The following is a 22289-nucleotide window of genomic DNA, read 5'->3' on the forward strand; positions in this document are numbered from 1 at the left end:
TCAGGACGTGACCATTCCGGGCCCACCCCTCCCAGAGTGCGTGACTGCCTTGCCGTCACGCCTCCAAACACCTGTCTTGACAGTGAAAGCAGCGGGCAGGAGCGTACCCCCCCCACAGAGGATTCTGGGGGTGGGAGGGGGCAGGGTGGAGAGCAGCTGAGGGTCCCTAAGGGGTCTGGCAATGGGTGGGGGCATAGGGGAGGGCAGGGTGTATCTGGTGGCCTTTGCCTGTCCCCCATCCCCTCAGGGCACCGTGCCTGTGGCTGCTGCTCATTCGCCTCCCCTTCCTTGCGGGCTTCCCAGGTGTGCCCTGGGTAGCTCAGAGTCATCCTGAGCTGGAGTGGAAGCCCCGAGGGAGGACGGCCTTCCTGTGGCGATGGGCGCTGGCCCAGGAGCCCAAGTGCAGGGCTGGGCGGCACCCCCATGGCGTGGAGCGGGGCTGCTGCAGGGGGCTGGAGTGTGGATGCCCCAGCGCCCCGTCCACATGGGGCCCGACCCACAGATCTTCCTGTGCACCTGCTCTGGGCCTAGCCATGCTGCCCTACCCTCGGGGTTTAGCCCTGCTTTTGACTTCCTGGTCCCGACCCTGACCTCAGTTTCCCCATCTCCAAAGGCGGGCCAGCTGGATGAGGTCAGTGGTTTTCCAACCCTTTTTCCAAAAGAGCCCTTTCTCACACACCCCACTGGGAAACACGAAAGGGCAGCTTTTCCCGCAGAGACAGGAAGGGCTGGGCCCACCTGCTTGGGCTGTACCGCCACCGCCCACTCCCCAGAGGAGGGGCATGAGCCCTGGGGAGGCTACGGGGTCTCTGCCCTGCCACCACACTGCCCACCCAGACAGGGCTTCCCCAGCTTAGGAGCCAGGCCGTCTTTCTGGGGTGGCTTCAGGCTGGGAATTTCTCTCTCTCTTTTTCCTTCCACTTTTCCTATTTGGAAAATTTGACCAAGTTGCTTCTGAGAAAGTGGCATTGGGTTTGAAATCCAAACCAGAGCTGAGGGCTCCAGGGGCCCCTGCCTGGTTTCCATGGTGATGGGCTGTGGCCACCACACGCCCCTGGGGGCAGAGCACGTACTCCGTCACAGGCCAGGCTGAGGCCACTCACAGGCCGCCCACGCCCTCACCCTCGACTCTGCTCCTGGCCAGCCTCAGGCCCTGCACCATGCCTGGCCCCACCCATAGCTGGTGGCTTTGGGCAAGCCGCTCAGTATTGGTAAGACTCAGTTTCTTCATCTGTAAACTGGGGCCGACCAGACCCACCTTACGGGGTTATCGAGGATCACGGGAGACCATTACCACATGTGCCCCGGGGCCACTGTGTCCAGGAGAGGGTCCAGGAAGGCCCTGGCAGGAGGAGGAGGCAGGTGGGGGAAGGGACTTCATGGAAAAGAGCACACGGGCTTACTGGGGTCCGTGGGAAGGAGGCGAGGTGGCTCGGGGCCAGTTGGGAAGGATGTGCAGGAATTTGGTTGATTAAAAACAAATTTTGAGATGTTGATCTCTAATTAGGTATAAGAAGTCTAAAATTAAGGTATGCCAAAGCAGGTGGAACTTCCCCATGAAGCCCAGCCCCTTGCCAGGGTGGCACTGACTCTCAGATAACGTCCTGTCACACCTACCCCCCAGCTCCCCATGTGGGGACGCTGGCAAATTTGCTTAGGACAGACGAGCAAGGGCCCGCTCCGGGCTGCAGGGGAGGCCGCCCCAGCCCCAGCGGCTCAGTGCTGGGCTTTATTTCCAGAGAGGGACCCGCCTGGCCCTACTCAGAGGAGGGGTGGGGAACCCTGGGCACCAGGCCCCCCTTGGGTGGGGAATGAAGCCGGCCCTGCGGCAGGGGCACCACAGGAAACCCATGAGGAGGAGACGGCGGTGCTCGGGCGCAGCGAGCTCTTGGAGGGAGGGCTCGACCTGCGGGAGCCCCTGCCTCAGCCCCCCCTTCCTCGGGGCTGGGTGTGAGCAGTGCACCCGGCACCCTGCGTGTGCCGAAGGTGCAGGAGAGGGGGTCGGCCAGCTGCAGCAAGGGGAAGGGGGCAAGGTGGCCAGACAGACCAGGGAGAAGGTGGTCCAGGAGAGGGAACAGAGAGAGGCCAAATGGCGCGAGAGGGTCGGCACTGGGCAGGGCAGGTGGTGCTGGAGAGGGCAGGGCTGGCCGTCCCCAGGGCCGCCCACGTCCATGGTCATCCAGAGGCACGTCCGGGGGAGGGTGCACTCTAGCCAGAGAGTGATTGGATATGTGCTGCAACGCTGCTTGGCTCGGCTCGTGGACTCAGGCCTCTGCAAGTTCTGCCACCTGCCAGCAGGAGTGTCCGGCAGGTGTGGGGGCCCTGCTCCCAGGGGCCGGTCCTCGTCCTCTTTCCTTACAGCGCAGTGGGAGGCCCCCGGGCCACAGCAGAGGCTGCACGGCGCTCTAGAGAGGGGAGGGATGCTGCGCTCGTAACATCTCGCATTTGTTCTTCTGGTTCGGGGCACCCCTGTAGGTTGGGGACAGAGCCCTGCTCTGCAGGACGAGCCTGGACGAGTTTGTTCCCCTTCTGATGTTCTACACGAGTGTGAAGGGTTTGGGGGAGGTGGCGGGTTGTAAGCCTGCTTGGGACCCGAATGCCAGTGGAGGCACCAGCTCTGCCTGGGATGTCAGCTTTGTCTGTGGTCAGTGCCTGACCCCCGCCACCCCTTCAGCTCGGCCCCTCCCTGCATGAGGATCCTGTGCTGGTCATCCAGGGAAGACACCTGGCACAGGCCACGGCCACTGCCACCACTTGTGGCCTGAACCTGGCCCCACTTACTCAGCACAGATGCCCCCAAGCCCATAAAGGCCATTCATTAGGAGCCAGGGGTCAGATGGTGGATGGGTTGTCCTAGTTTTCTCCATGTGCACATCAGACATGGCTTTTCTAGGATGCGGGCTCCCCTCCTGAGATGAAACGGAAGCAGCTCAGCAGCCCTCCAAAGACTGGGCTATTCTAGAAGCCTGGACGGTATCTCTCATTTCCAACCCTGACGTGGGGCGGGCTCAAAGGAGCCAAGTGTTAGCACCCTCTTGCTCTGAGGAGGCTCTCTTGGGCCCCATCAAACACACGCCGAGTCCCAGATCACCCCGAGAGGCATCAAAGCCTGCTGGCCTCTCTTCTCCTCGCTGCCCATTCCCCAGACCCCTGGCAGTCCCTCTCTCCATGAGGCCACGTGCAGCCCCACTGCACACACTAGGCACCCCTTGCCCTCCACGTGGTCCCATTGGCCGTCCCTGATCGTCCCAGCCACCCCCACCCCCGCTGCCATGTGGGGAGATCCCTGTCCATCAGCATCCAGCCCACAGGCCTGCCACTTCTTCCTGAAGCTGCTCTGTCCCCCACCCCAACCTTGTTTCTCTCCCTCTGAGGCCAGCTCTGCTCCTGAGCCCCCAGCTGGGCTGGAACTGCCAGGTCAGCCGAGCTGACATGGGCCATGGCTGTGTCAGTGCCTGCCCACGACAGCCCTGGCATCCATGACCGAGACCCTGGCTCCGCCCCATGGTGACTGGGGCCTTGGGCAGGCCCTGCAGGTCAGGCACTGGTGGAGGTGCATGCACACTCGTGTGCTCATCCCCGCGGAGCTGAGCGTGGCATGGGCACAGCTGTCTGCTGAGGTGGATGCTGCCCTGGACCGAGGGACAGGGCTCCTTGTGCCCGGCCCTCTGTGTTTCCCTGGGCAGGTCCTTGTTCCCCACCTGTGTCCTTACTCATGGATCAAACAGGCAAAACACCTGGACTCAGTGACATCAACGATACTTTGCAGCTGCAGAGCATAGTCTGAGCCGCTTTTGAGCGCCAGAGGCTCTAGTGAGAATGAGATGGGGCTGCAGCTGGGGTCTGTGTGCCCAGGGTGGAAGGCGAGCTTCTTTCTCAGCCGTCAGGGAAAGGTGAGGAAGCTGGCTGCCGTGGGCCTGTGAGGCTGGCGCGCTACCGGCAGAGAGATTGCTCAGGCACACGACACACAGAGCCAGCATCCCACAGCGGGGAGGCCTGCACCTCCAGACCAGCTGGCAGCTCAAAGCTCCAGTGCTGAGAATTTGGACTGTTAACTCTAAGAAGCATTCTTGCTACCTAAAAGGCAGCGTTGGACTTAGCCTGGGGAAGACTGGAATTAGGTCAAGGCGGGGGCTGGGGTAACGGCCGGCAGGAAGGAACCAGGAGCAGCCTGCAGGTCTGCATTGGGTCAGGTCTTGAGAAGGGGTGGCCGTGAGAGGCCACTGGGCCACATGGTCCCATGGGCAGCGCAGCCGGTGGCACCTTGGCCAGCAGCTAGCTCTAGGTCTGGGTCTTGGCTTTGCAGGGCCCGGAGCCCACCTCTGCTGGGGGTGCAGGTCTGGGGCGTGTGAGGCAAAGCACAGGTGCGTGTTTCCAAGGAAGGTGTGGCCACTCGAGGGGGCTGTGCTGCCCGCTGAGAGGAAGGTGACCAGAGAGGTGTGAGCAGGCCCGCCACACGCTCTGCACGCCGCCCCGGGTGCAGGCCTGGGCTCTTGCACACGTTGGTCCATTAGTCTGGCTTCCACTTCCCGGTCCACCACACGCCTCTTGGCCTTGGAGTCTTCCTTTCCACTTGCATAGGGATGACAGCCTCTACCCCAAGCTACTGTTTGTCCTCTGCTGCTCCTCACTCAACACGGACGCCTTGAGACAGTCTGGACCTTGTCTCTGACCACCCTCAGGCCAGGGGCTACTCACACAGACAAGGCTGGAGTCGTCCAGTCTCACTTCCTCTGGCTCCTGGCTTTGGCGGCCATCCCTGGGGTCCCGGGCTCACAGCTCCCCCTCTGCAGACCTGACGGGCATGCAAGTGCTTCATCTAAGAGATGGTGGTAGAGCAGAGAACGAATGGGGATGGCCAGGTGGGGGCCGCAAGAGGAAAGCTGGCCGCCCGACTTCCCAGCATGGACATGGGTGCAGCCCCGGCCTGCCTACCTCCCCGCTGGCCGCCAAGGGGTGCTGGGTGGACGGTGGCTGGGGATGTGAAGGTCAGGACTTCCCAGGGCTGGCCCTTGACCGGGGCTGGACCAGAACCTCTCCCTTAGGGCTGAGGAGAAGAAAGACAGGGTCCTGTAGGCAGTGAGGCTGCCTGGGGTGAGGGCCATGGGGGGAAGGCCTGGGCTCTGGGCCGAGGGCAGGAAGGGGCCTGTGTGTGGGCCATTTCCTTCCCCAGCTCAGCCCTGGCCACCTCTTCCTCCTGCTGGCCCCCAGCCCCCCATCTGGAAGAGGTCAATGAGTAAGGCCCAAGGCAGGGGGAGGTGGCTCTCAGGGCCAATTACCTGTTGCCCTTGCCCTTGCCACCATCGTCCTTGTCTTCTTGGTCACCCACAGGTCCTGGGGCTAGAGTGGGGAGAGGGGTCTGTCAGGCAAAGCCCCCGTGGGGATCAGGTGATGTCCTCAGATGTTTGTTTTCTTCTTATGATGGATTGTTGAAGTTTGCTCTGGGGGGTTAAGGTTAGGTGTCCCTTGGAGAGGCAGTGGGGCACCCTGATAGTGTGGGGCTCGTCCTGCCCTGAGGTCAAGGGGCTTCTCAGGTGCCAGGCCTGTCTGCAGCACGGGGGTGTGCACCCCCCTCTGCATCAGTCCTCCCCCCAGGAGCCTGCCAGGCTCAGGCAGTCCTGGGGTGCTTGCTGTGACTAGGCCAGTGACAAGGGTGATTCCAGGGGCAGGCTGGAGCACACCCTTCAGCACCCAGGCAAGGTGGCCAGGGGCACCCCCCCCCCCGCCCCCAGGATTAACCCTGAACAGCCAGCTCACAGGTTAGGCCAGCCCCTCCCTGCTCACGGGGGCTCCTGCTGGCCGTGGGGTAGCAAGGTCAGGGTGGCCCCAAGGGTGGCATAGTGCTGCAGGAGCTCCCACCCTCTTAGGCCCTCAGGGTGGCCCTGAGGTGGGGAGCAGCTGTTTCTCCGGGGCGGTAGTCAGAGGCCTGTGTCCTGCACATCCAAGTGCTTTGTGGGCAATTAGGACCCGCATAGGGTGCTGACAAGTGCCAGGTGGGGCACAAGGTTTTTTCAGGCCCCAGAAGTTCTCAGGCCCACCAGTCCCGCTATCACAGTGCTGTCGCATGAAGCCCCGGGGGGATCCCCATGTGCACAGAAATGTTTCCCCCTGGGGGGGGTCAGGGAGGGTGGTCCCCACTTCCTTGTTCTACAGCCTGGCAGCTAGAGACGGTGATGCCCATCTCTTGGGGCTCTGGAGAGGGCTGGGGTGCAGGGTGCTGTGTGGTGCTGGAGCAGGCCAAGGAGGTGGAGCCCTCAGGAGCCAGCATTCGCCCGGGGCATATCTCCCCAGAGCTCCTGAGCTCCCCTTGCCCACCATGGCCTCCCGCCTGCTGTGACAGCAAGACCCTGAGCCCCGGGCTGCCCCCACCCGCCGCTTCCAAGCTGTGTGGGAGGCCTCCTGCACACAGGGGCCTGTTTCCAGAGAACTACCCGTTCCACACGCACCGTTTCTTTCTGGCCCAGATGTGATGCCCACACACATCTTCAGCCTCCCTGGGTCTGACTCGACCTGTGCAGGGCATGAGCGTCCCATGTCTGCTCTAGCCCTGGGGACAGCTGGGGGGAGTGTCCCCACCTGTTCTGGAGCCGGCCAGGCCTGGGGGTGGCTCTCAGCCATACTGGACTTCCTGCTGTGTGACTCTGAATCTGTCCCCATGTGTGGGTGTCATGACGACATGAGTGTGGACAGTGAACAGCTGTTGTGACTTGAGGACATGCGGCGGGAGCACTCCTCGCCTGAGACCCAGCCCAGTGGGCATAGCCTCAAGGTGGCCTGTCTCCCTGCAGCTGTGTGGCCTCTGGGAGCCCAGGGCCAGACAGAGAGTCCTGATCCTCCAGGGAGTGTGAGCCACTGCCTCTGCGCCCCCCGGAGGGAGGGCAGGCAGGGAGTGCACAGCCCCCTGGCCGAAGGTTGGCCTTGGGCCGATAGGACTGGGGCACGTGGCAAGCCTGGGAAAGCTGGTGGGCAGGAGCCAGCCGGGGCAGGACAGGTGGAAACTATCTGGCTTGGGGAGATGTCACCAGGACAAGTGTTACCAGGATAGGGACCTGGTGGATCCGAGGCATCTGGGTGTTTGGGGAGGGAGGAAAGAGCCGGGCCCTCGTGGTGCTGAGGGCGGGGAGGGATGGTGGGGAGGTCGGTGCCTGGCCTGGGGGCAGCGCCTTTGCTCAGCCTGTCCTCAGCTGGGGCAGGAGAAGCAACCAGGGCGGCCAGCTCCACAGGAAGCCAGAGAGGAAGGTGCTGTGTGCTCGCTGGGGCTGTGGGTGCCGGGGGCGTCCCTTCTGAGCCCACTCCTCTCAGAAGGGGCACAGTCCCACTCCTGGCACCCGCAGGCCTCTGCAGGGCTGCCACATGCCGAGGCTGAGGGGCTCTTGAGCCTGCCTGGCTTCTGCCCAGCCCCACTCCTCCCCCCAGTGTCTTCTGCTCCTGGGGTCTCACAGCCAACTGGAAAACGAGCCCCCTCCCAGCTGGAAAGCCCCCTGGGGGATGCCGTGATGCCCCTGTCCTGCCCTCCCCGCTGAGGATGGGCCTGGGAGAGTCTTCACTCCGGCTCCCACTGCCCCACTGGGTCAGCAAGTACATCCCCCACTCACCCACGCCTCTGCCCTGCACCGGGCCCTCGGGGCACAACTCCAGGGGCCCCGCGCACAGAGCGGCCCCGTGCAGGGCGAGGACAGCCCCGGCCCGGCGCGTCGCTGGCCCCTGTCGCCCTGCCCTCCGCACTCCTGGCCGCCCCTACCCGGCTCGCCCTGGGACGCCAGGTCCCACAGCCTCCCGCGGTGAGGGCTGTGCCCCCGGTACCCTCAGCGGCCCGGCCCGGAACCCGCGAGGATTGGCCGGCAAAGTCAGCCGTGCCGCTGGGCCCGCTTCCAGGCCGAACAGCGAGCGAGCGCCCGCGCCCCGTCCGGCCCCGCCGCCCCGCCCCGGCCCGCCGAGCCAGCGAGCGAGCGAGCCTCCGCGCCATGGCCCGGCGCCCGCCCTAGCTCCCTGCACAGATGCCACGGCGGAGCCGGCGGGTAGGAACTTGCCCGGGGCCGGGGCGGGGGCCGGGCCGCGACAGTGTCTCCCCTCTGCCCGCGGGCTCTGCGCTCTCCCGAGCTCTGGCTCAGTCCTCCGGGCCGGCTCTTGCGGCCGTCCCCCGCCTGGCCCCCGGCCCGCCCGGCGCAGCAGGAAGCCCGCGGGCCGCGGTTTCCCGGGCGCCGCGGCAGAGGAAGTCGGCAGGCGGCGGGGCCGCGGCGCCCCCTGCCCCCGGCCGGGGCCCCGCACAGCGCCAGGTGGGCGACGGGCGGACCGGGGCGGGGGACGGGGGCGGGGCCCAGGGGAGAAGCCCGCCCGCGAGCCTGGGGCGAGCCCAGCCGACCCGCCGGGGCCGCGAGTGGGCGCGCGGGGGTGTGCGCTGCTCCGGCCGCGCGAAAGCGAAAGCCGCTCGCTCGCCGACCCAGCAACTTCGCGGCGGGCGGCGCGGACCGGGAGCTGCGCGGGCCACTACCGGGGATGGTGAGCCGGCCGGCGGGTGGGCAGCAGCACCCCGCGCGGTGCTTCCCCGGCTATAAATAGCTGCCGTGCGGGGGCGGGAAGATGGTGCCGGGGCTTGGCGAGCGCCGGGCCTACTCCAAGCCCCGGGCTGGGCCGGGACCCTGCCCCGCCGCAGAGTGGGCGGGAGGGGGCGGAGGGGTTCGGCGCGGAGGCGAGGGGGGCCCGGCGGAGTTGCCGGGTGGGCTGCCTCCGCGCTTTTAGTTTGTCATTTCTGCTTCTCCCTGGAGGGGGAGGGGACGGACGGCCTGGCAGTTCTGGGGATCCCGTGTGCGACATCTGATTTGGCAGAAGACGCTGGAAACGGGCGGGCACCGGCCGCAGGCAAATTGCAGGCTTCCCCAGCCCTTGCCTGCGCTGGGGACTCATTACCTGTGGATGGCGCGGGGAATCCCTTTCCCTTCGCAGCCCAGCTTTGGACGGCTCCTGGGGGCAGGGCCAAGGCGCCCCTGGCGGCCTCTGTGCAACCCTGCGGCCAGAGAGGCGGCCCTGATGGTTTTGCAGAGGAGGCTGCAGGGCTTCCTGCCCCCAGGGGTGTTCAGCCTCGCCCGCCCCTGGCGCGCCCTTAACCCAAGGCCTGGAGCAGGATGGTGGCTCCGATTGCTGTGGGAGGTGCAGGGCCCTTAGCTCTGCAGGGCATCAGGAAGATGGGGAGATGGCAACCTGGAAACGCAGTCCTGGCCCCAAAGGCCTCAGGACTCCACCAGGGCAGTTCCTGGAGGCGATGGAGCCATCTGGGCTGGCGGTGGGAGAGGTGATGCCCTGCTGGCCTGCTTGTCTGTGATGTTCACCCTACTTGGGGGCAGGCAGGGTGGAGCGGGAAGAGCTGGGTAGGCTGAGTTCTGCTGCCAGCTCAGCTCCCTGTTGGCTGTGTGCCCTGGAACTAGTCTCTCCGGGGGAGGTGTAAGTGGGGTCATGTGTGGGAGAAGCTGGGAAGGTGCCCTGTGAGTACTGTCGGCCCCAGGGACTCATGGGCACCAGATGCAGCCCTGCACAGCCCTCTCTGCCCTTCTCCGAGTGGTCTCGCTGCTTGGGAGGTTTGCGTGGGTTTACAGGTAACAGGTGTCTCCCCAAGACTGTGGAGGGCGCCGGTATTCTCCCCAGGGCTGCTCTTGACCTCAAGGCCTCACAGTCCAGATACCAACACTTTCTTTGCTCGGCTCAGGGTTGGGCTGCGGCACTGAGGCTGTCCTGGAAACAAAGTTTTTATGCTTCTCTGGGAAAAAAGGCTCCTAAGCTCCTACCCTGACACCCCTTCTTGCTGAGGGGCTCCCTCTCGCCCTCCTGCTCCTACAGCCCCCAGCCCACTGCTCCTCGGAGTGGGATGCCAGCAGGCTCTCCTGGCCTCGCCTGTTCGGAGCGCTGAGTCACTGCTGCACCCATGCCAAGGGGGGGGCTGCAGGAATCCCTCTGCTGGGGAGGCGGGCTCTCCCTGGGGTGCTCGCAGCATTGTGTTCTCTGTGAACAGGGATGTTGGGCTGAGCGGCTGTGGGAGGCCTTGCTCTCCTGTCATGCTGTGGGCGTGGGACAGGTGGGGGCTGGGAGGGCCTGGGCAGGTGGGACGCTCCCTGCATCTTAGGTCAGGAGCCCAGGCACGGCCTCCAGGACAGCACCGGCTGCTGCATGCCCACCATTGTCCCCTCTGTGGGGAGGGATCCAGCCCGAGGAGAGGGAGAAAAGCTCTGTGGGGAAGGCTGTTCAGCCGACATTCTTCCTAATGATCCTGAAGACTCCACCCCAAATGTCACCCAGGAGGGGACCGAGTGAGTTAGGGTACACCTGCAGGGTGACGCACTGGGGTCCTTTTAAGTGATGGCGAGTTTTTGATGTTGCAGGAAAATACGCGTGCTCTATTACTGAGTTAAAAATTAAGATGAAAGAATTCACGCTCCTCTGTACCTTCTGCTCAAGACACTTGGGTCACAAGGTCGACTCTAGGGGGCTGCCCATTTCCCCTCACTTGGTAGGGGCTCCCCTCCCTCTTCCTCCAGTTCCTGCTCCTTTCTGGCTTCCTCCCTGGCTTTTCCTGTACAACCCCCTCCCCAAAGTCCTTGCTCTCTTAGCCCCTTTTTCCTTATCCCAATCTCTCATCTGTCCCCTCGCCCTGGATGGTAGCCATCTGTGTCTGCTTATCCCACCAGCATGGACCCCTTTGGGGGTGTGCCTGACCCATCCATGTGATCCCCCAGTCCCTGGGATGCACTTGGCTTTCTGTGCAGTTGCCAGGCTGAGCTGCCCTGGGGGACCCAGGGGCCTCCCTAGCACCTGCGGGGGCTCTATCTGGGGCACAGACTCCCCCAGGCCTGACCAGGCCTTGGCTCAGGTGCAGCGCTGGCAACTCCCTCAGAGCCGCCCGAGAGCTGCACCGAGGTTGTGGGGACTTGGAGCCAGGGTTTGTGGTCTTGACCGGGAACATTCCTTTTGTGGAGGGTGTGCAGGCCTGCCTGGTGGCCCCCCAGAAGGTCAGCTCTATTCAGGGGGTGGAGGGGCCAGTAAGCAAGAGAGACTCAGCCCCTCCTGCCTGCCCACCGGCGGCAGCTCAGAGTCTGGGGGGGCTGCGTGGCAGGATTCAGGCCCTCAGGACTGGCTGCTGCCCACGAGAGCTAGGTCGGCCCTTGACACCACCCCGTGGCAGCCCTTGCTCAGGCTGGGCTGGGCCTGGGAAGGCACCAAGCAGACACGGCCCCTTCTGGGTTGCCTGCCCAGCCACCTGCTTCTACCTCTTCCCGCCCTCCGGCCTGCTGTGGGTCCCCTATCGCCTTTCCCTCCTCACTTCCTACATGAGGCTCCTAGGTGCAGCTGCTTCTTGGCCTTTCTGGGTGCTCCTAGCTGTCGTTACTTTCTCCTCTGTCCTTCTATTTGAGCCACACCTGGTGCCCCAGCTGGGCATGACCCCGGTGGCAGCAGAGTGGGGAAGGGGCCACATCTGAGTCCTGTGGGTGGGGCAGCAGGGGACAGTGGGAGGAGCCCAGGATTCCAGGAAGACTCCCACAACAGGGCCCCAGGGACTTGATCACAAAGCCTCTGAGGCCCTCAGGGTGCTGGGGAGGGCGCTGGCTCCCCCGTCCCTCTGAGGACAGGGCTTCCAAGTCCCCAGCTGAAGACTGAAGTGATTTGGTGTCACTGCCTAATTCTCTGCACCCCCATTTCTACGTCTGTAAGTCACAGGTCGTGTTGCTGACTTCTTGTTCCTTTGTGAGCCTTCAGGGAGGGCGCAGAGAGTGGGGGACAAAGGGGTCTGGCCCCTGTGTCCTGGTCCCACCCCAGGGTCACTGGGCAGCCTTGGGCGGGGTTGATTACACACACCGACTGTCCCTGGCGGGGTTGATTACACACACCGACTGTCCCTGCCGGTGTCGACATAGGACGAATCCGAGTCTCCACCCAGTCCGCATGGCCTGAGCCTCATCCCCTTCCAGACAAGCCTGGCCCCGGGGCTGAGTGTGGCTCGGATGGAGTGGAGCCCGACTGGGCCGTGCCTCTCTCGGCCTTCTTTCCTGCCCTGGCATTTCCCGGCCCCTTGTTTTCCTGGGGAGCCTTTGCCTGGGCCCTTAGAGTGGAGGAGCCTTGACTGAAGGGTGGGGCCCGTGAAGGTGACACATGGGGCTGGGAGCCCTGGAACAACCCTGAAGTATGCCATGGAGAATGGCCCGAGTGGTGGCCCAGCAGAGGGTGGTTGGGTTTGCCCTGTGAACCAGAACTGTGTCTGGATCTCTGCCCTCCGTCTGCCAAGCTCGGAGTTGGCCCCGGGTTGGATGAAGAGGCTGTGCCGGCAGCCCTCCTGGGGTGCAGGGAGCCCGGGCTCCTTCTGGCCCACACTGAGGTGGTTAGGGAGGTGTGGACTGGCTGGCCGATCAGGAATCTTGGGGGAAAGGAGCCCCTGCCCCTCCAGGAAGAAGCTCTCCCAAGACCACAATGTGCTGGAGACAGCGTGAGCCATGGGCCGAGCACGCCCTTGGCCTGGCAGCCAGGAGCAGTGCTCCATGCCAGTGGGGCCATCTGCTGTCCGTCCCTTCCCTGGGGCACCACCTGCCGAGGCTGCGGTGACCAGAGGCCAAAACCTCATGGCCCTCCTGCCCAGGCTCTGGCCTCGCCTTGCTTCACAGCCCCCCTTGTAAGTGGATGGCACGTTCGTGGGCAAGGGTGCAGGCTGGCCCAGCTGCACCCCACCATGCCACTGACCCAGCCTCAGCTCCCTTGGGGACGTCTTTAAGGGTCCCCAAGTAGGGCAACCCACCCCAGCTCCCAGGACCCCTGGCCTGCCCAGCTCTGGGGCTCAGCTGCTGCAGCTCGGTTTCCTCAAGAGCAGCAGGAGGATGCCCAGCTCTCGGGGCTGCAGGGAGGATTTGGTAACTGGTATTAAGCGCTCAGCCCAGAGCCTGGGGTTCCATGAATTATTCAGGTGGTTGCAGTCTGTCTCGGTGACCTCATCTGTCAGCCAGGAGCCCAGAGCCGTTCTGATGGGCTGCAGGGTCGGCTGGGACACTCCGGATGAGCCGCTTGGCACACGGGTGAGCTCTGAGCACAGTCCTGGCATTTCTGAGTGCTCTGAGGCCGCCGCTGCGCCCCCTGCACCACCCGCGGCTCTCCAAGCAGGCGGCATCCCAGCCAGGATGGAGTGCCTGCTGCCTGGGAGAGGGGAGTCTGGGGGATGGCACAGTGAGGAGGGGGCCTGAGTCGTGGCCCCCCAGCCCCGCCTGGCACCAGAGCTGCCTCCCTCCCTCGAGGCACCCTGTCCAGGACTCTTCTTGTGGGCTGCCTGCTGTGTGGCTCCGACTTGCTGGGACCCTGCTTTGGCCTGTCCTTCAGGCCCCCCAGCGCAGCCAGTCTTCCTCTCACACACTGCTGCCCCCGTTCTTCTTCTCGGTCCCAGTGCGCCCCCTGCCCTCCCTGGGGCCTGCACACGTGCCCTCTGGGTGGGTGCATGGGGGCCTCTGCTGCTGAACTCTTGTGTGAAAGGATGCAAACTGGACCTGTCCTGGTGGCTGCGTCCTGGCTGCCCGAGGAGGGGCTGCTCAGCAGGCTGAGTCAGTGGCTGAGGCGGGAGGGGCCACATGCCTCTGGGCTGGCTGCCGTCCAGCAGTGTGGCTGGGGGCGGGCTGCCCCTTGCTGGCCCAGGCTTCCCACCTACACAGCAGGCAGGTTCAGCCAGCTGTGTGCCTGGAAACGTCCATGATCGTGATGCACCAGACCGTCAGTGCCGGGCTGGGAGAGCAGTCCCAGAGGGTGAGACGGGCAGCGGGTAGTGCCTCCGTGTGACAGGGCAGGTGGCAGGCAGACCCCTCTCAGTGTCACCCGGAAATTGTCTTCATTGAGGCATTGCCTGGCAATTCCCAGTGGGCTGGCAGTGGCGGGAGGCTAGCCCACTGTGGCAGGTGAAGGGGGGGGACACCGTGCCCTCCAGGGAGTTTCTCAGCGTGTGCCTCGGCTCGTTTTGGCACCCCCAACCCAAGGGAAAAAAAAAAAAAACAGGTAAATGCCTTGTGTCACCGCCCCGTGCAGGCTGTGGTGGGGACCACGGTGATGTCTGAAGTGCCTTGGCGGGCCGGGCCCTTCTTTGGTCTTACACTGCTGGGCCTGGCACCCTCCTGGCCACTGCCATCACACCTGGGGGCGGGGTACCTGGGCCACTCTGGCTGTCCCTCCTTCTCTCCAGTGGCAGCTTTCCCCGAACTGCTGCAGAAGCCACGCCTGCCCAGTAGGAGATGCAGCATTGGTGTTAGTGTCACAGGAGAGGGTGGCCTCGGGCCCCCGGTTTTGTCTGAACGGGAGCCCAGCCTGCCCGGGCGGGCCCTCCGTGTCCACTGTGAGCCTGGACACCAGGCGTGCAGGCTGCGGGGACTCAGCCCTGAGGGTTTCAAGCTCCTCTCTTTTTTTTCTTTTTTTATAAATGTATTTATTTATTTATTGGCCGCGACGGGTTTTTGTTGCTGTGCACAGGCTTTCTCTAGTTGCGGCGAGCGGGGGCTACCATTCGTTGTAGCGCATGGGCTTCTCATTGCAGTGGCTTCTCTTGTTGTGGAGCATGGGCTCTAGGCACGCGGGCTTCAGTAGTTGTGGTGCATGGGCTTAGTTGCTCCACGGCATGTGGGATCTCCTGGACCAGGGTTCGAACCCGTGTCCCCTGCATTGGCAGCAGATTCTTAACCACTGCACCACCAGGGAAGCCCTCAAGCTTCTCTCTTGCCCAAATGGATCAGGCCTGGAGGCGCTCTGGCTTCCTTCCCAGGGCTGCTGGAGCAGGGAGGGCGCCGTGGACCGTCCTCCAGCTCCCACGGGAATAGGGCCCTGAGAGGGGCTCCACCTGGACACCCTGCCGTGGGCCCCACATGGGAGAGGCGGCGGTGCTCACGGCTCTGTCCTTCCTGGGCAGGAGTTTCTCCAGGGGTCAGCTGCAGGGACCCATCTGGGAACCTGCCCCGGAGATATGGCTCAGAGGTGTGAGCTTCTGTTCACTTGTCATTCCCTCCCTCAGCCATCCTGGGCTTCACCTCACCTTGACTGGGTCTGAGCGGGTGTCAGACCCCATGCTGGTGGTGGGGCACCGCAGGGAACCAGACCTTGGGGCTGGTGATAGGCAGGGTGCCAGGTGCAGCGATGGGCTAAGCACGGCCGGGGGGGAGATGGCAGTGGGGCTCCCCAGAGCCAGTCCTGCCCCCGCTCAGCCGTCAGACAGTGGAGTTAGCCGGACGGGAGGTGGGGAGGGGATCCCAGCCAGAGCAAAGTGCTGGGCAAAGGTGTGTTGAGGGAACCCGGCATCCTGGGAGCTGCCGGTCATTTTCGGCGGGCCTGTGAGTCTCTGGGCACTGCTGGAGGGAGAGCTGTGGGTTGGGCCCAGGTCTGGGCCTGTCTGGCCAGCACAGCTGCTGTGGTATGGCGGCACCTTTTGACCCTCAACCTCACGAGTTCCTAGAGTTTCCCTCTAGGAAAAGGTACCATGCTAAGTCACCACCTGTGCAGGAGACGCGTAGGCCCCGGCTTCTCCCAGTCCTGCCATTTGACCAGGCGCAACCTGTGTGCTTCCCGTGGGGGCCGATCAAGTAAACGGAGGCCGTGCAGGCTTTCAAAAGAGGAGGATGCAGAACTATGCACGCGTCCTTGTCTCCCATCTGTGGGAGGAAGCAGGTGGGGGGCCGCACTCCCGTCCCCTTGGGCCCCAGGGCAGGCTCCGATTGCAGTGGCCCTCCTCTCATGCCCGCCGCGTCCATCCCGCAGGGCATCTGGCGGATCCCCGTGGACGAGATCGACCGGCCGGGCAGCTTTGCCTGGCACATGAACCGCTCCATTGTGCTGCTGCTCAAGGTGCTGGCCCAGCTCCGGGACCACAGCACCCTGCTGAAGGTCTCCTCCATGCTGCAGCGGACCCCGGACCAGGGCAAGTGAGTGCAGCCGCCCGGCCGGCCGGCCCAGTCCAGAGTGTGGTCAGCCCTGCGGGGGTGGCTGGCACTGCCGTAGTTCAGAGCACAAGCACGTACTGCCTGGAGCCCCTCGGCCCCGTCTGCCTGGGGCGTCTACACTAGCAGGGAGCCCAACCCAGTCCTTCTTTTCAAGGCCCTCTCTGTCCCACTGTCTGGAAACCAAACACCAGCGCCCCTGCCCCAGACTCCCCGGGGCAAGCACGGGCTCTCCCCACTGGGTTTGGTTTCCCCACTGAGACTCTGGACAAGCCAGCCCTTCCTCCTGCTTCCCCCAGCTCGGGGCTCCTGGGGATGCTGTCCGCTCGTGGGGACAACAGGTGTCCAAATGACAGCCAGGGTCCCCAGGTGAAGGCCAGTAATAGTGGGCCGAGCCACAGGGGGCCTGGGCCTCAGAGATAACCAGAGACCTCTTGGGACAGACAGGACTGAGGGACAGCTGCCACTTGCAGTGGTTGGGGGGTGTCCCAGGAGAGACGCAGCTCAGACGTGGCATGGCCCGGCTGCGAGGCCTCCTGCGGCCAGCACCATGCCTCACCTCTTCGCTGTCTCACTCACCTGTGCCGTGCCAGGGGCTGGGGTGGGGGCTTCAGCAGGGGCCTGGAGCTCCCTGGAGATGGGCTTGTGGGAGAGAAGCCGGGGGCCCCCAAGCTCACTGAGCCTGGCCTGTCCCGCCCTGCCCCTGGGGCTCACAGCCCAGCTCAGGGGGGCCCAGGACACAGTGCTGGGCGAGGAGGAGGCTCGGGGAACACTTCTGAGGAGCGGACCCCAGGCGGGTGGGACTCGGAGGGGCACGGGCCGCCATCCAGCTCTGATGCTCTGGCCACCCCCGCATGCCTGCAGGAAGTATCTGCGAGATGCTGACCGCCAGGTCCTGGCTCAACGGGCCTTCATCCTCACTGTGAAGGTGCTGGAGGACACACTGAGTGAGCTTTCGGAGGTACACCTCGCCCACCCTGGGCAGGTCCCCACACCCCCAACTGTGGGCAGTACTCACCTGCCTCCCCAGGTGGGAAGGTCAGTTCAAGGAGGAACTCGCAATCACCTTGTGTGAGGCACTGACGCGCTTGGCTAAAGTGAGCTCGTGGTTGGTGAGCAAGGTGGTGACGCTCCTGAGGCAGCCCTGCCCGGCAGGACCAGCTCAGGAGACAGCAGCTCTCACAGTGGAGCAGATGGCAAAGCCAGTGGCCCCGCACCCTCACCCGCCAGCCCCCAGGAGCTGGTGCACACACGGTCCCTCTTCACAGCTGGGTACCCTGAGGGCCCGGAGGCCAGTCACCAGCCTAGCAGGCGGGGCTGCTGGGAGCCAGGGCCATCGGGCTACAATGCCCCCCTGCCCAGCAGAACTGGCTGGGCCCTGGTGCAGGGGCTCACAGTGGACTCGGCTCTGCAGCTAGCACACTTGGTGGCCCTGGCAGGTCACTTCCTCACGAGGTGCCTGCACATAGAGAAGCCGTTTGGCGAGGGCTAGCTGGTCCTCAAGAGCAGAGCCACCTCCAAGGCCTCATCGGCCCCCGTCAAGGCCGGAGCTTCAGAGCAGGGAGGGCCTTCCCAGGCAGCTCTCCAGGCCCAGCCCTGGCCAGCGGGCAGATGGGCAGAGCCTGAGTGGCCTTTGTGGGTGGGCAAACCTGGCGCCCAAGGGTGCTTTCTTGTGGCAGAAACACCAGACACACTGAGTCTTACCATTGGTTTCCTCACAGGGGTCAGAACGCCCAGGGCCTAAGGCCTGTGGCTTCCCCGGAGCCAGGATGACCACCGACGTCTCCCACAAGGCCAGTCCTGAGGATGGCCAGGAAGGCCTCCCGCACCCCAAGAAGCCCCCTCTGGCTGATGGCTCAGGCCCAGGGGCCGAGCCAGGGGGCAAAGCAGGCCCTCACAACCACCGGCCTGTGGCTGTAGACGCAGGAGATGGTGCAGACCAGGGCGGGGAGCGGAAGGACAAGGAGAGCCCCCGGGCAGGCCCCACAGAGCCCATGGACACGGGGGAGGCCGCCACCCGTGGCTCGGACTCGGAGCGGGCGCCACCCCTGCAGCCAGGCCACCCCCCAAGAGACTGGGGCCCTGAGAGCCGGCCAGCCGAGCTGTCCCTGGAGGAGCTGAGCATCAGCGCCCGGCAGCAGCCCAGCCCGCCCACACCGGCCCCACCAGCCACCGCCGCTGCCCCAGCTACCACCCCTGGACCCAGGACAGGCAGCCACCCTGAGGAGGCACCTCCACGGCTCAGCCGCAAGAGGAAGCTCCTGGAGGACACAGAGTCTGGCAAGACCCTCCTGCTGGACGCCTACCGAGTGTGGCAGCAGGGCCAGAAGGGCGTGGCCTATGACCTGGGCCGCATCGAGAGGATCATGTCCGAGACCTACATGCTCATCAAGCAGGTGGGTGGCCTTGGGGCGGGCCTGGCGGCACTGTTCCCAAGCATGATCACTGCCAGGCCACCTGGGGTGGGCTTTCAGAGTCATTCCTAGTCACCTCTGAGGTTTTCTACTGTGAGCACGAGATAGCTTCAGATATGTTAAAATTCTGTTTGTCAACTAAACGTTAGTAAAGCTGGGGGAACATATACCAAAAAGAAAAAGGAAAACAACATGCTTTTAAATGTTTATATTCACCCATAAAGGAAAGGAAGCCACTTTGCAGAAATCTTGTCAAGTCTGGCACAGGGAGCCGGGGCCCCCGAGTAGGGGGCTGCAGTGGAGAAGCCCTTCTTATTCTGTTTCCTTTTTTTAAAAAAAACTCCATTAGGCATATGTTTTTTTCTGTATTTAGAGAAAAATAGGTTCTTTCCACAGGAAGAACCCTGCACTGTGACTGGCTCGTACAGGGTGACCATCCTGATACACTGTTTTGTTTTTAACTTGTGTTAATTTGCACTGCACCTTGTGAGTGTGTCTGTTTTATCACCACCTCACAAGCATCCAGCAATAACTTTTTTTGTTGCTGATAAACTAGAAACAAAGCCCTGCATTCCCTGCTGGTGAGGGTGGGCCCTTTCACCACTCCAGCCTGGCTGTCTCCCTCATGCTCTGCCTAATGCTCATCCAGGGCAACCCCCAGGCCTCTCCGGCCTCATTGCCCGCTTGAGGGGCAGGTTCTGGCTCAGAGTCCACCAGCCTCAGCCCCCAAGGATGAAATAGTACAGCCACAGACATGAACGTGGCTTGGCCAGCTGGGCCCAGAGCAGTGACCCTGGCGGATGGGCCTGGGAGACAGGGCTGGGGTCCTGGGAGGAGCAGCAGTGGGAGGGCTCGTCCTGGGAGCTGTCCTCAAACACCAGGGGCCGGGGGAAGGCTGGTCACCGAGGCCCCTGCCCTCTGACGTTGGGCATCTCCTTGCTCAGGTGGACGAGGAGGCTGCGCTGGAGCAGGCCGTGAAGTTCTGTCAGGTCCACCTTGGGGCCGCCGCCCAGAGACAGGTAAGTGTGACCCTGCCTGTGGCAGCCTCGTCGTGCAGAGCCCGCCCCGGGCTGCAGGCTGGTCAGGTGGGCCCAGGGGAGGTGGGCAGCTGAACCTCAGGCCCTGAAGGAGCCCCTGACCACCTGCCTGGGGGTGCACCAGACCCCAGCTCTGACTGTGCGTGTGGCATGAAGGTCCCCTCACCCCCGCACCTTTTCGCTAAACAGGGAGGATGTTCCCTACTTAGTCGACTTCAACTGGAAAGGTCACTTCTTTGCACAGAGGTGGAGCTGGGATACGGGGCTGATAGGAGCAGGGTGGGCGGGGGTCCTGGTGTTTGTCCAGCATCGTGTTTTGGGAAGACTCCCTGCTGTGGGGTGGAGAGGGTGGGCTGGGGCAGGGGCCAGGTCAGGTGAGCCACAGGTGGGGATGATCCCGGGCCAGGTCACTAGGTCAAAGGGCAGGTACGTGCCATTTGGGTAGGTGCGGCCTCTTTGTCCCCAGGGGTGGCCTGACTGCCCTGCCCCAGCAGCAGGCCCGGCCTTCCCAGTCCTCACTCTTCCTTGGGCCCCCTGGGGAAGGGTGTCATGAGGGAGTCCAGAGGCAGGAGCTGAGGGCAGTGGGCGTCCAGCTGCAGCCGGGGAGTCGTGTCCTAGTCCCTCAGTGGCTGGCTGCCCCTCGGTGTCCAGATGGGCTTTTTCTCAGTGGAGTGGGGCATCGGGCCACTACCCCACCTGGGCTCTGGGTCCGAGGCAGCCCAGGGGTTCAACCTTCACCAGGTGGGCTGTGGGCCAGACAGGTGGGCCAGACCCCCAGCTGAGGGCAGGAATCCCTGGAGACAGGTGCCCCACTGCCGGCAGTCCCCACCGCCCTGCTATTGCCAAGGCAGCAGAGTTCACAGTGCAGCCACCTCGTCACAATCTCTGCTCTGTGGGACAGAAATGACTGCCCGGGGCCCCAGAGCAGGGTCGGGGCCAGGGGTCCCCCTCCTGCCTCCTCCACCAACCCAGATTGGGGGAGGTGGGCAGTGATCACTCCAGAGAAAGGAGGGCTGTTTCTGATGCAGACTTTTAAGGTGCTTGAAATGATAGAACCACACAGGAAACCCCCAGACAGCTTCCCCCTTAACTGGTCTCTGGTCTGAGGTGAAAGGGGGTGCTGAGCTGGCAGGAGCCAAGGGCAAGGAGGGGACATGAGGAGATGGAGGCCCACGGAGGACCAGCACCCAGCTGCGACCTGGCCTGTCAGAGGAGCCTAGGAAGCGACCTCAGGGATGACAACCATGTCGATCACAGCTGTCCTGGGCCCGCCTCTGGCCAGCGCTGCGGGGGAGGTGGCCGTGGCCCTGGGAGCCACTGCTTCCACCCATTTTGTGTCCATTTTGCTGGAGGCATTTCCGAGTTGCCACACAGCCCGGCACACGCCAGGAGGGTGCTCGGGACATAATTAGAGACTGAGTGCCATCACCCGTGGCTCCCGCAGGACAGGGACACAGCACCCACCTTCCGCATGTGTCTGCCCACGGCAGACAGGTCCTGTCCTGCCCGCCCTCCCACTGGAGGTCTGGGCTCATCCCAGACGCTCACTGCACAGCAGAGTCGCCGGGGTGACCGCACCCCGTGAAGCCGGGGATGGGGCGTCTCCAGCAGAACAAATGTCAAAAGAGACAGGGTCACGGGGGAGCAAGGTGCTCCCAGCAGGCGTGAGGCTCCCGCACTTGCAGCCCCGGGCAGGGGTCTCCCCGGCCCTGGTGTGGGCTGGCTCAAAGAGTATGGTGGGCCTGGGGCTGGTGGCCTGCAGGTTGGGGCGTGGCTTAGGCACTGGGGTGCAGCCCTCAGCTCTGCTGCCAGAGGCCGCGCGGGGTCCCTGCCCCACCTCGCATCTGCTCTCAGAGAGCTGTGGCCGTCACACCGCCTGGGGAGTGGGCTTCAGGTGCAAAGTGGAAAAGGCCTAGCGGCAGAGGGAACTGTGTGCACGAAGACAGGGAAGCCCTGAAGGGCCCGGCTCCCTGAGAACCGACGGCCCGTGGTGGGGGAACCACGGGGCAGCCGAGGCCAGGCTGCCGGCAGGGGCCACACTTGGGGCCACCTCGGGTGCTGTGGCTGTGGGGCTGCCCAAAGCCTAGGAGCTGACTCTTGCGGTGTCATCCCGGCTGTCTCAGGACCCCTCCACCAGTGGCCTTGGGAAGTCGCCCTCCAAGACTGACCTCCAGTACTGCAGTCCCCCCTTGGGGGCCACAAACCTGTGCCCCGGGTCATGGCTGGCATGTTCCTCCCAGGCTGGCACCCAGGAGTGGAAGGGTGAAGATCCCGGCCAGCCTGATGCCCCTCCACTGAGCCCCTGCCAGCGTGGCCTGGACGTTCTCCTAGGGAGGGACTCTGGGCCCCCAGCGGTGTCCCGAGTTGGCAGAATGGGCCTCCCTGGTAGCACTGGGGCCCAGAGCGGGGCACCATGACAGGTGTCCTGGGGGATAGCATGGACTCAGGCCTGCCCAGCTGGCCTCCCTCACCTCCCCTTTGTCCTCCCAGGCTGCAGGGGACACACCCACCACCCCAAAGCACCCTAAGGACAGCCGAGAGAACTTCTTCCCTACAGCTGTGGCCCCTGCAGCCCCCGACCCCATGCCGGCGGATACCCCTCAGCGGCCCAGCGATGGCCACACCAAGCCTCGTCCTGCTCAGGCTGCCGCCCCGGTTGTTGTCACCTGTCCTCCCTCAGCGTCAGCCTCTACCCCAGACCCGTCCAAGGATCCCGGGCCCCCACGGCCACACAGGCCCGAGGCCACCCCCAGCATGTCCTCTTTGGGCCCAGGTGAGTCCCATCCCCTTCACCTGGTGGTGAGGCCCGACTGGGCCAGAGCAGGGCCCAGACCCCGTTGCCAGCCAGCGGCAAGTCCTGCTCATTGCATGGAGAGTGTGGGCGCCTCCAGCCTGGTGATCCCTGAGAA

General features: G+C 64.2%; 1 protein-coding gene across 7 annotated transcripts in view; it reads left to right on the forward strand.

Annotated features, from left to right (window-relative positions):
* The window catches only part of CABIN1 (calcineurin binding protein 1), a 102925-nt gene that overhangs the window by 75146 nt on the left and 5490 nt on the right, over positions 1–22289 (forward strand). For 5 of the 7 annotated variants that reach the window (XM_082354652.1, XM_082354651.1, XM_082354654.1 and 2 more), the window contains 5 exons: positions 15751–15914; positions 16794–16890; positions 17651–18325; positions 19288–19362; positions 21871–22153. In XM_082354652.1, the coding sequence (XP_082210778.1) occupies positions 15751–15914; positions 16794–16890; positions 17651–18325; positions 19288–19362; positions 21871–22153 (1294 nt within the window). The remainder of the gene's footprint in view (positions 1–15750; positions 15915–16793; positions 16891–17650; positions 18326–19287; positions 19363–21870; positions 22154–22289) is intronic. The other 2 variants (XR_014234276.1, XM_082354655.1) reach the window with 2 other exon arrangements.

This window comes from Balaenoptera borealis (assembly GCF_965194805.1).
Source record: "Balaenoptera borealis genome assembly, chromosome: 14".
Classification (NCBI taxonomy): Eukaryota; Metazoa; Chordata; class Mammalia; order Artiodactyla; family Balaenopteridae; genus Balaenoptera; species Balaenoptera borealis.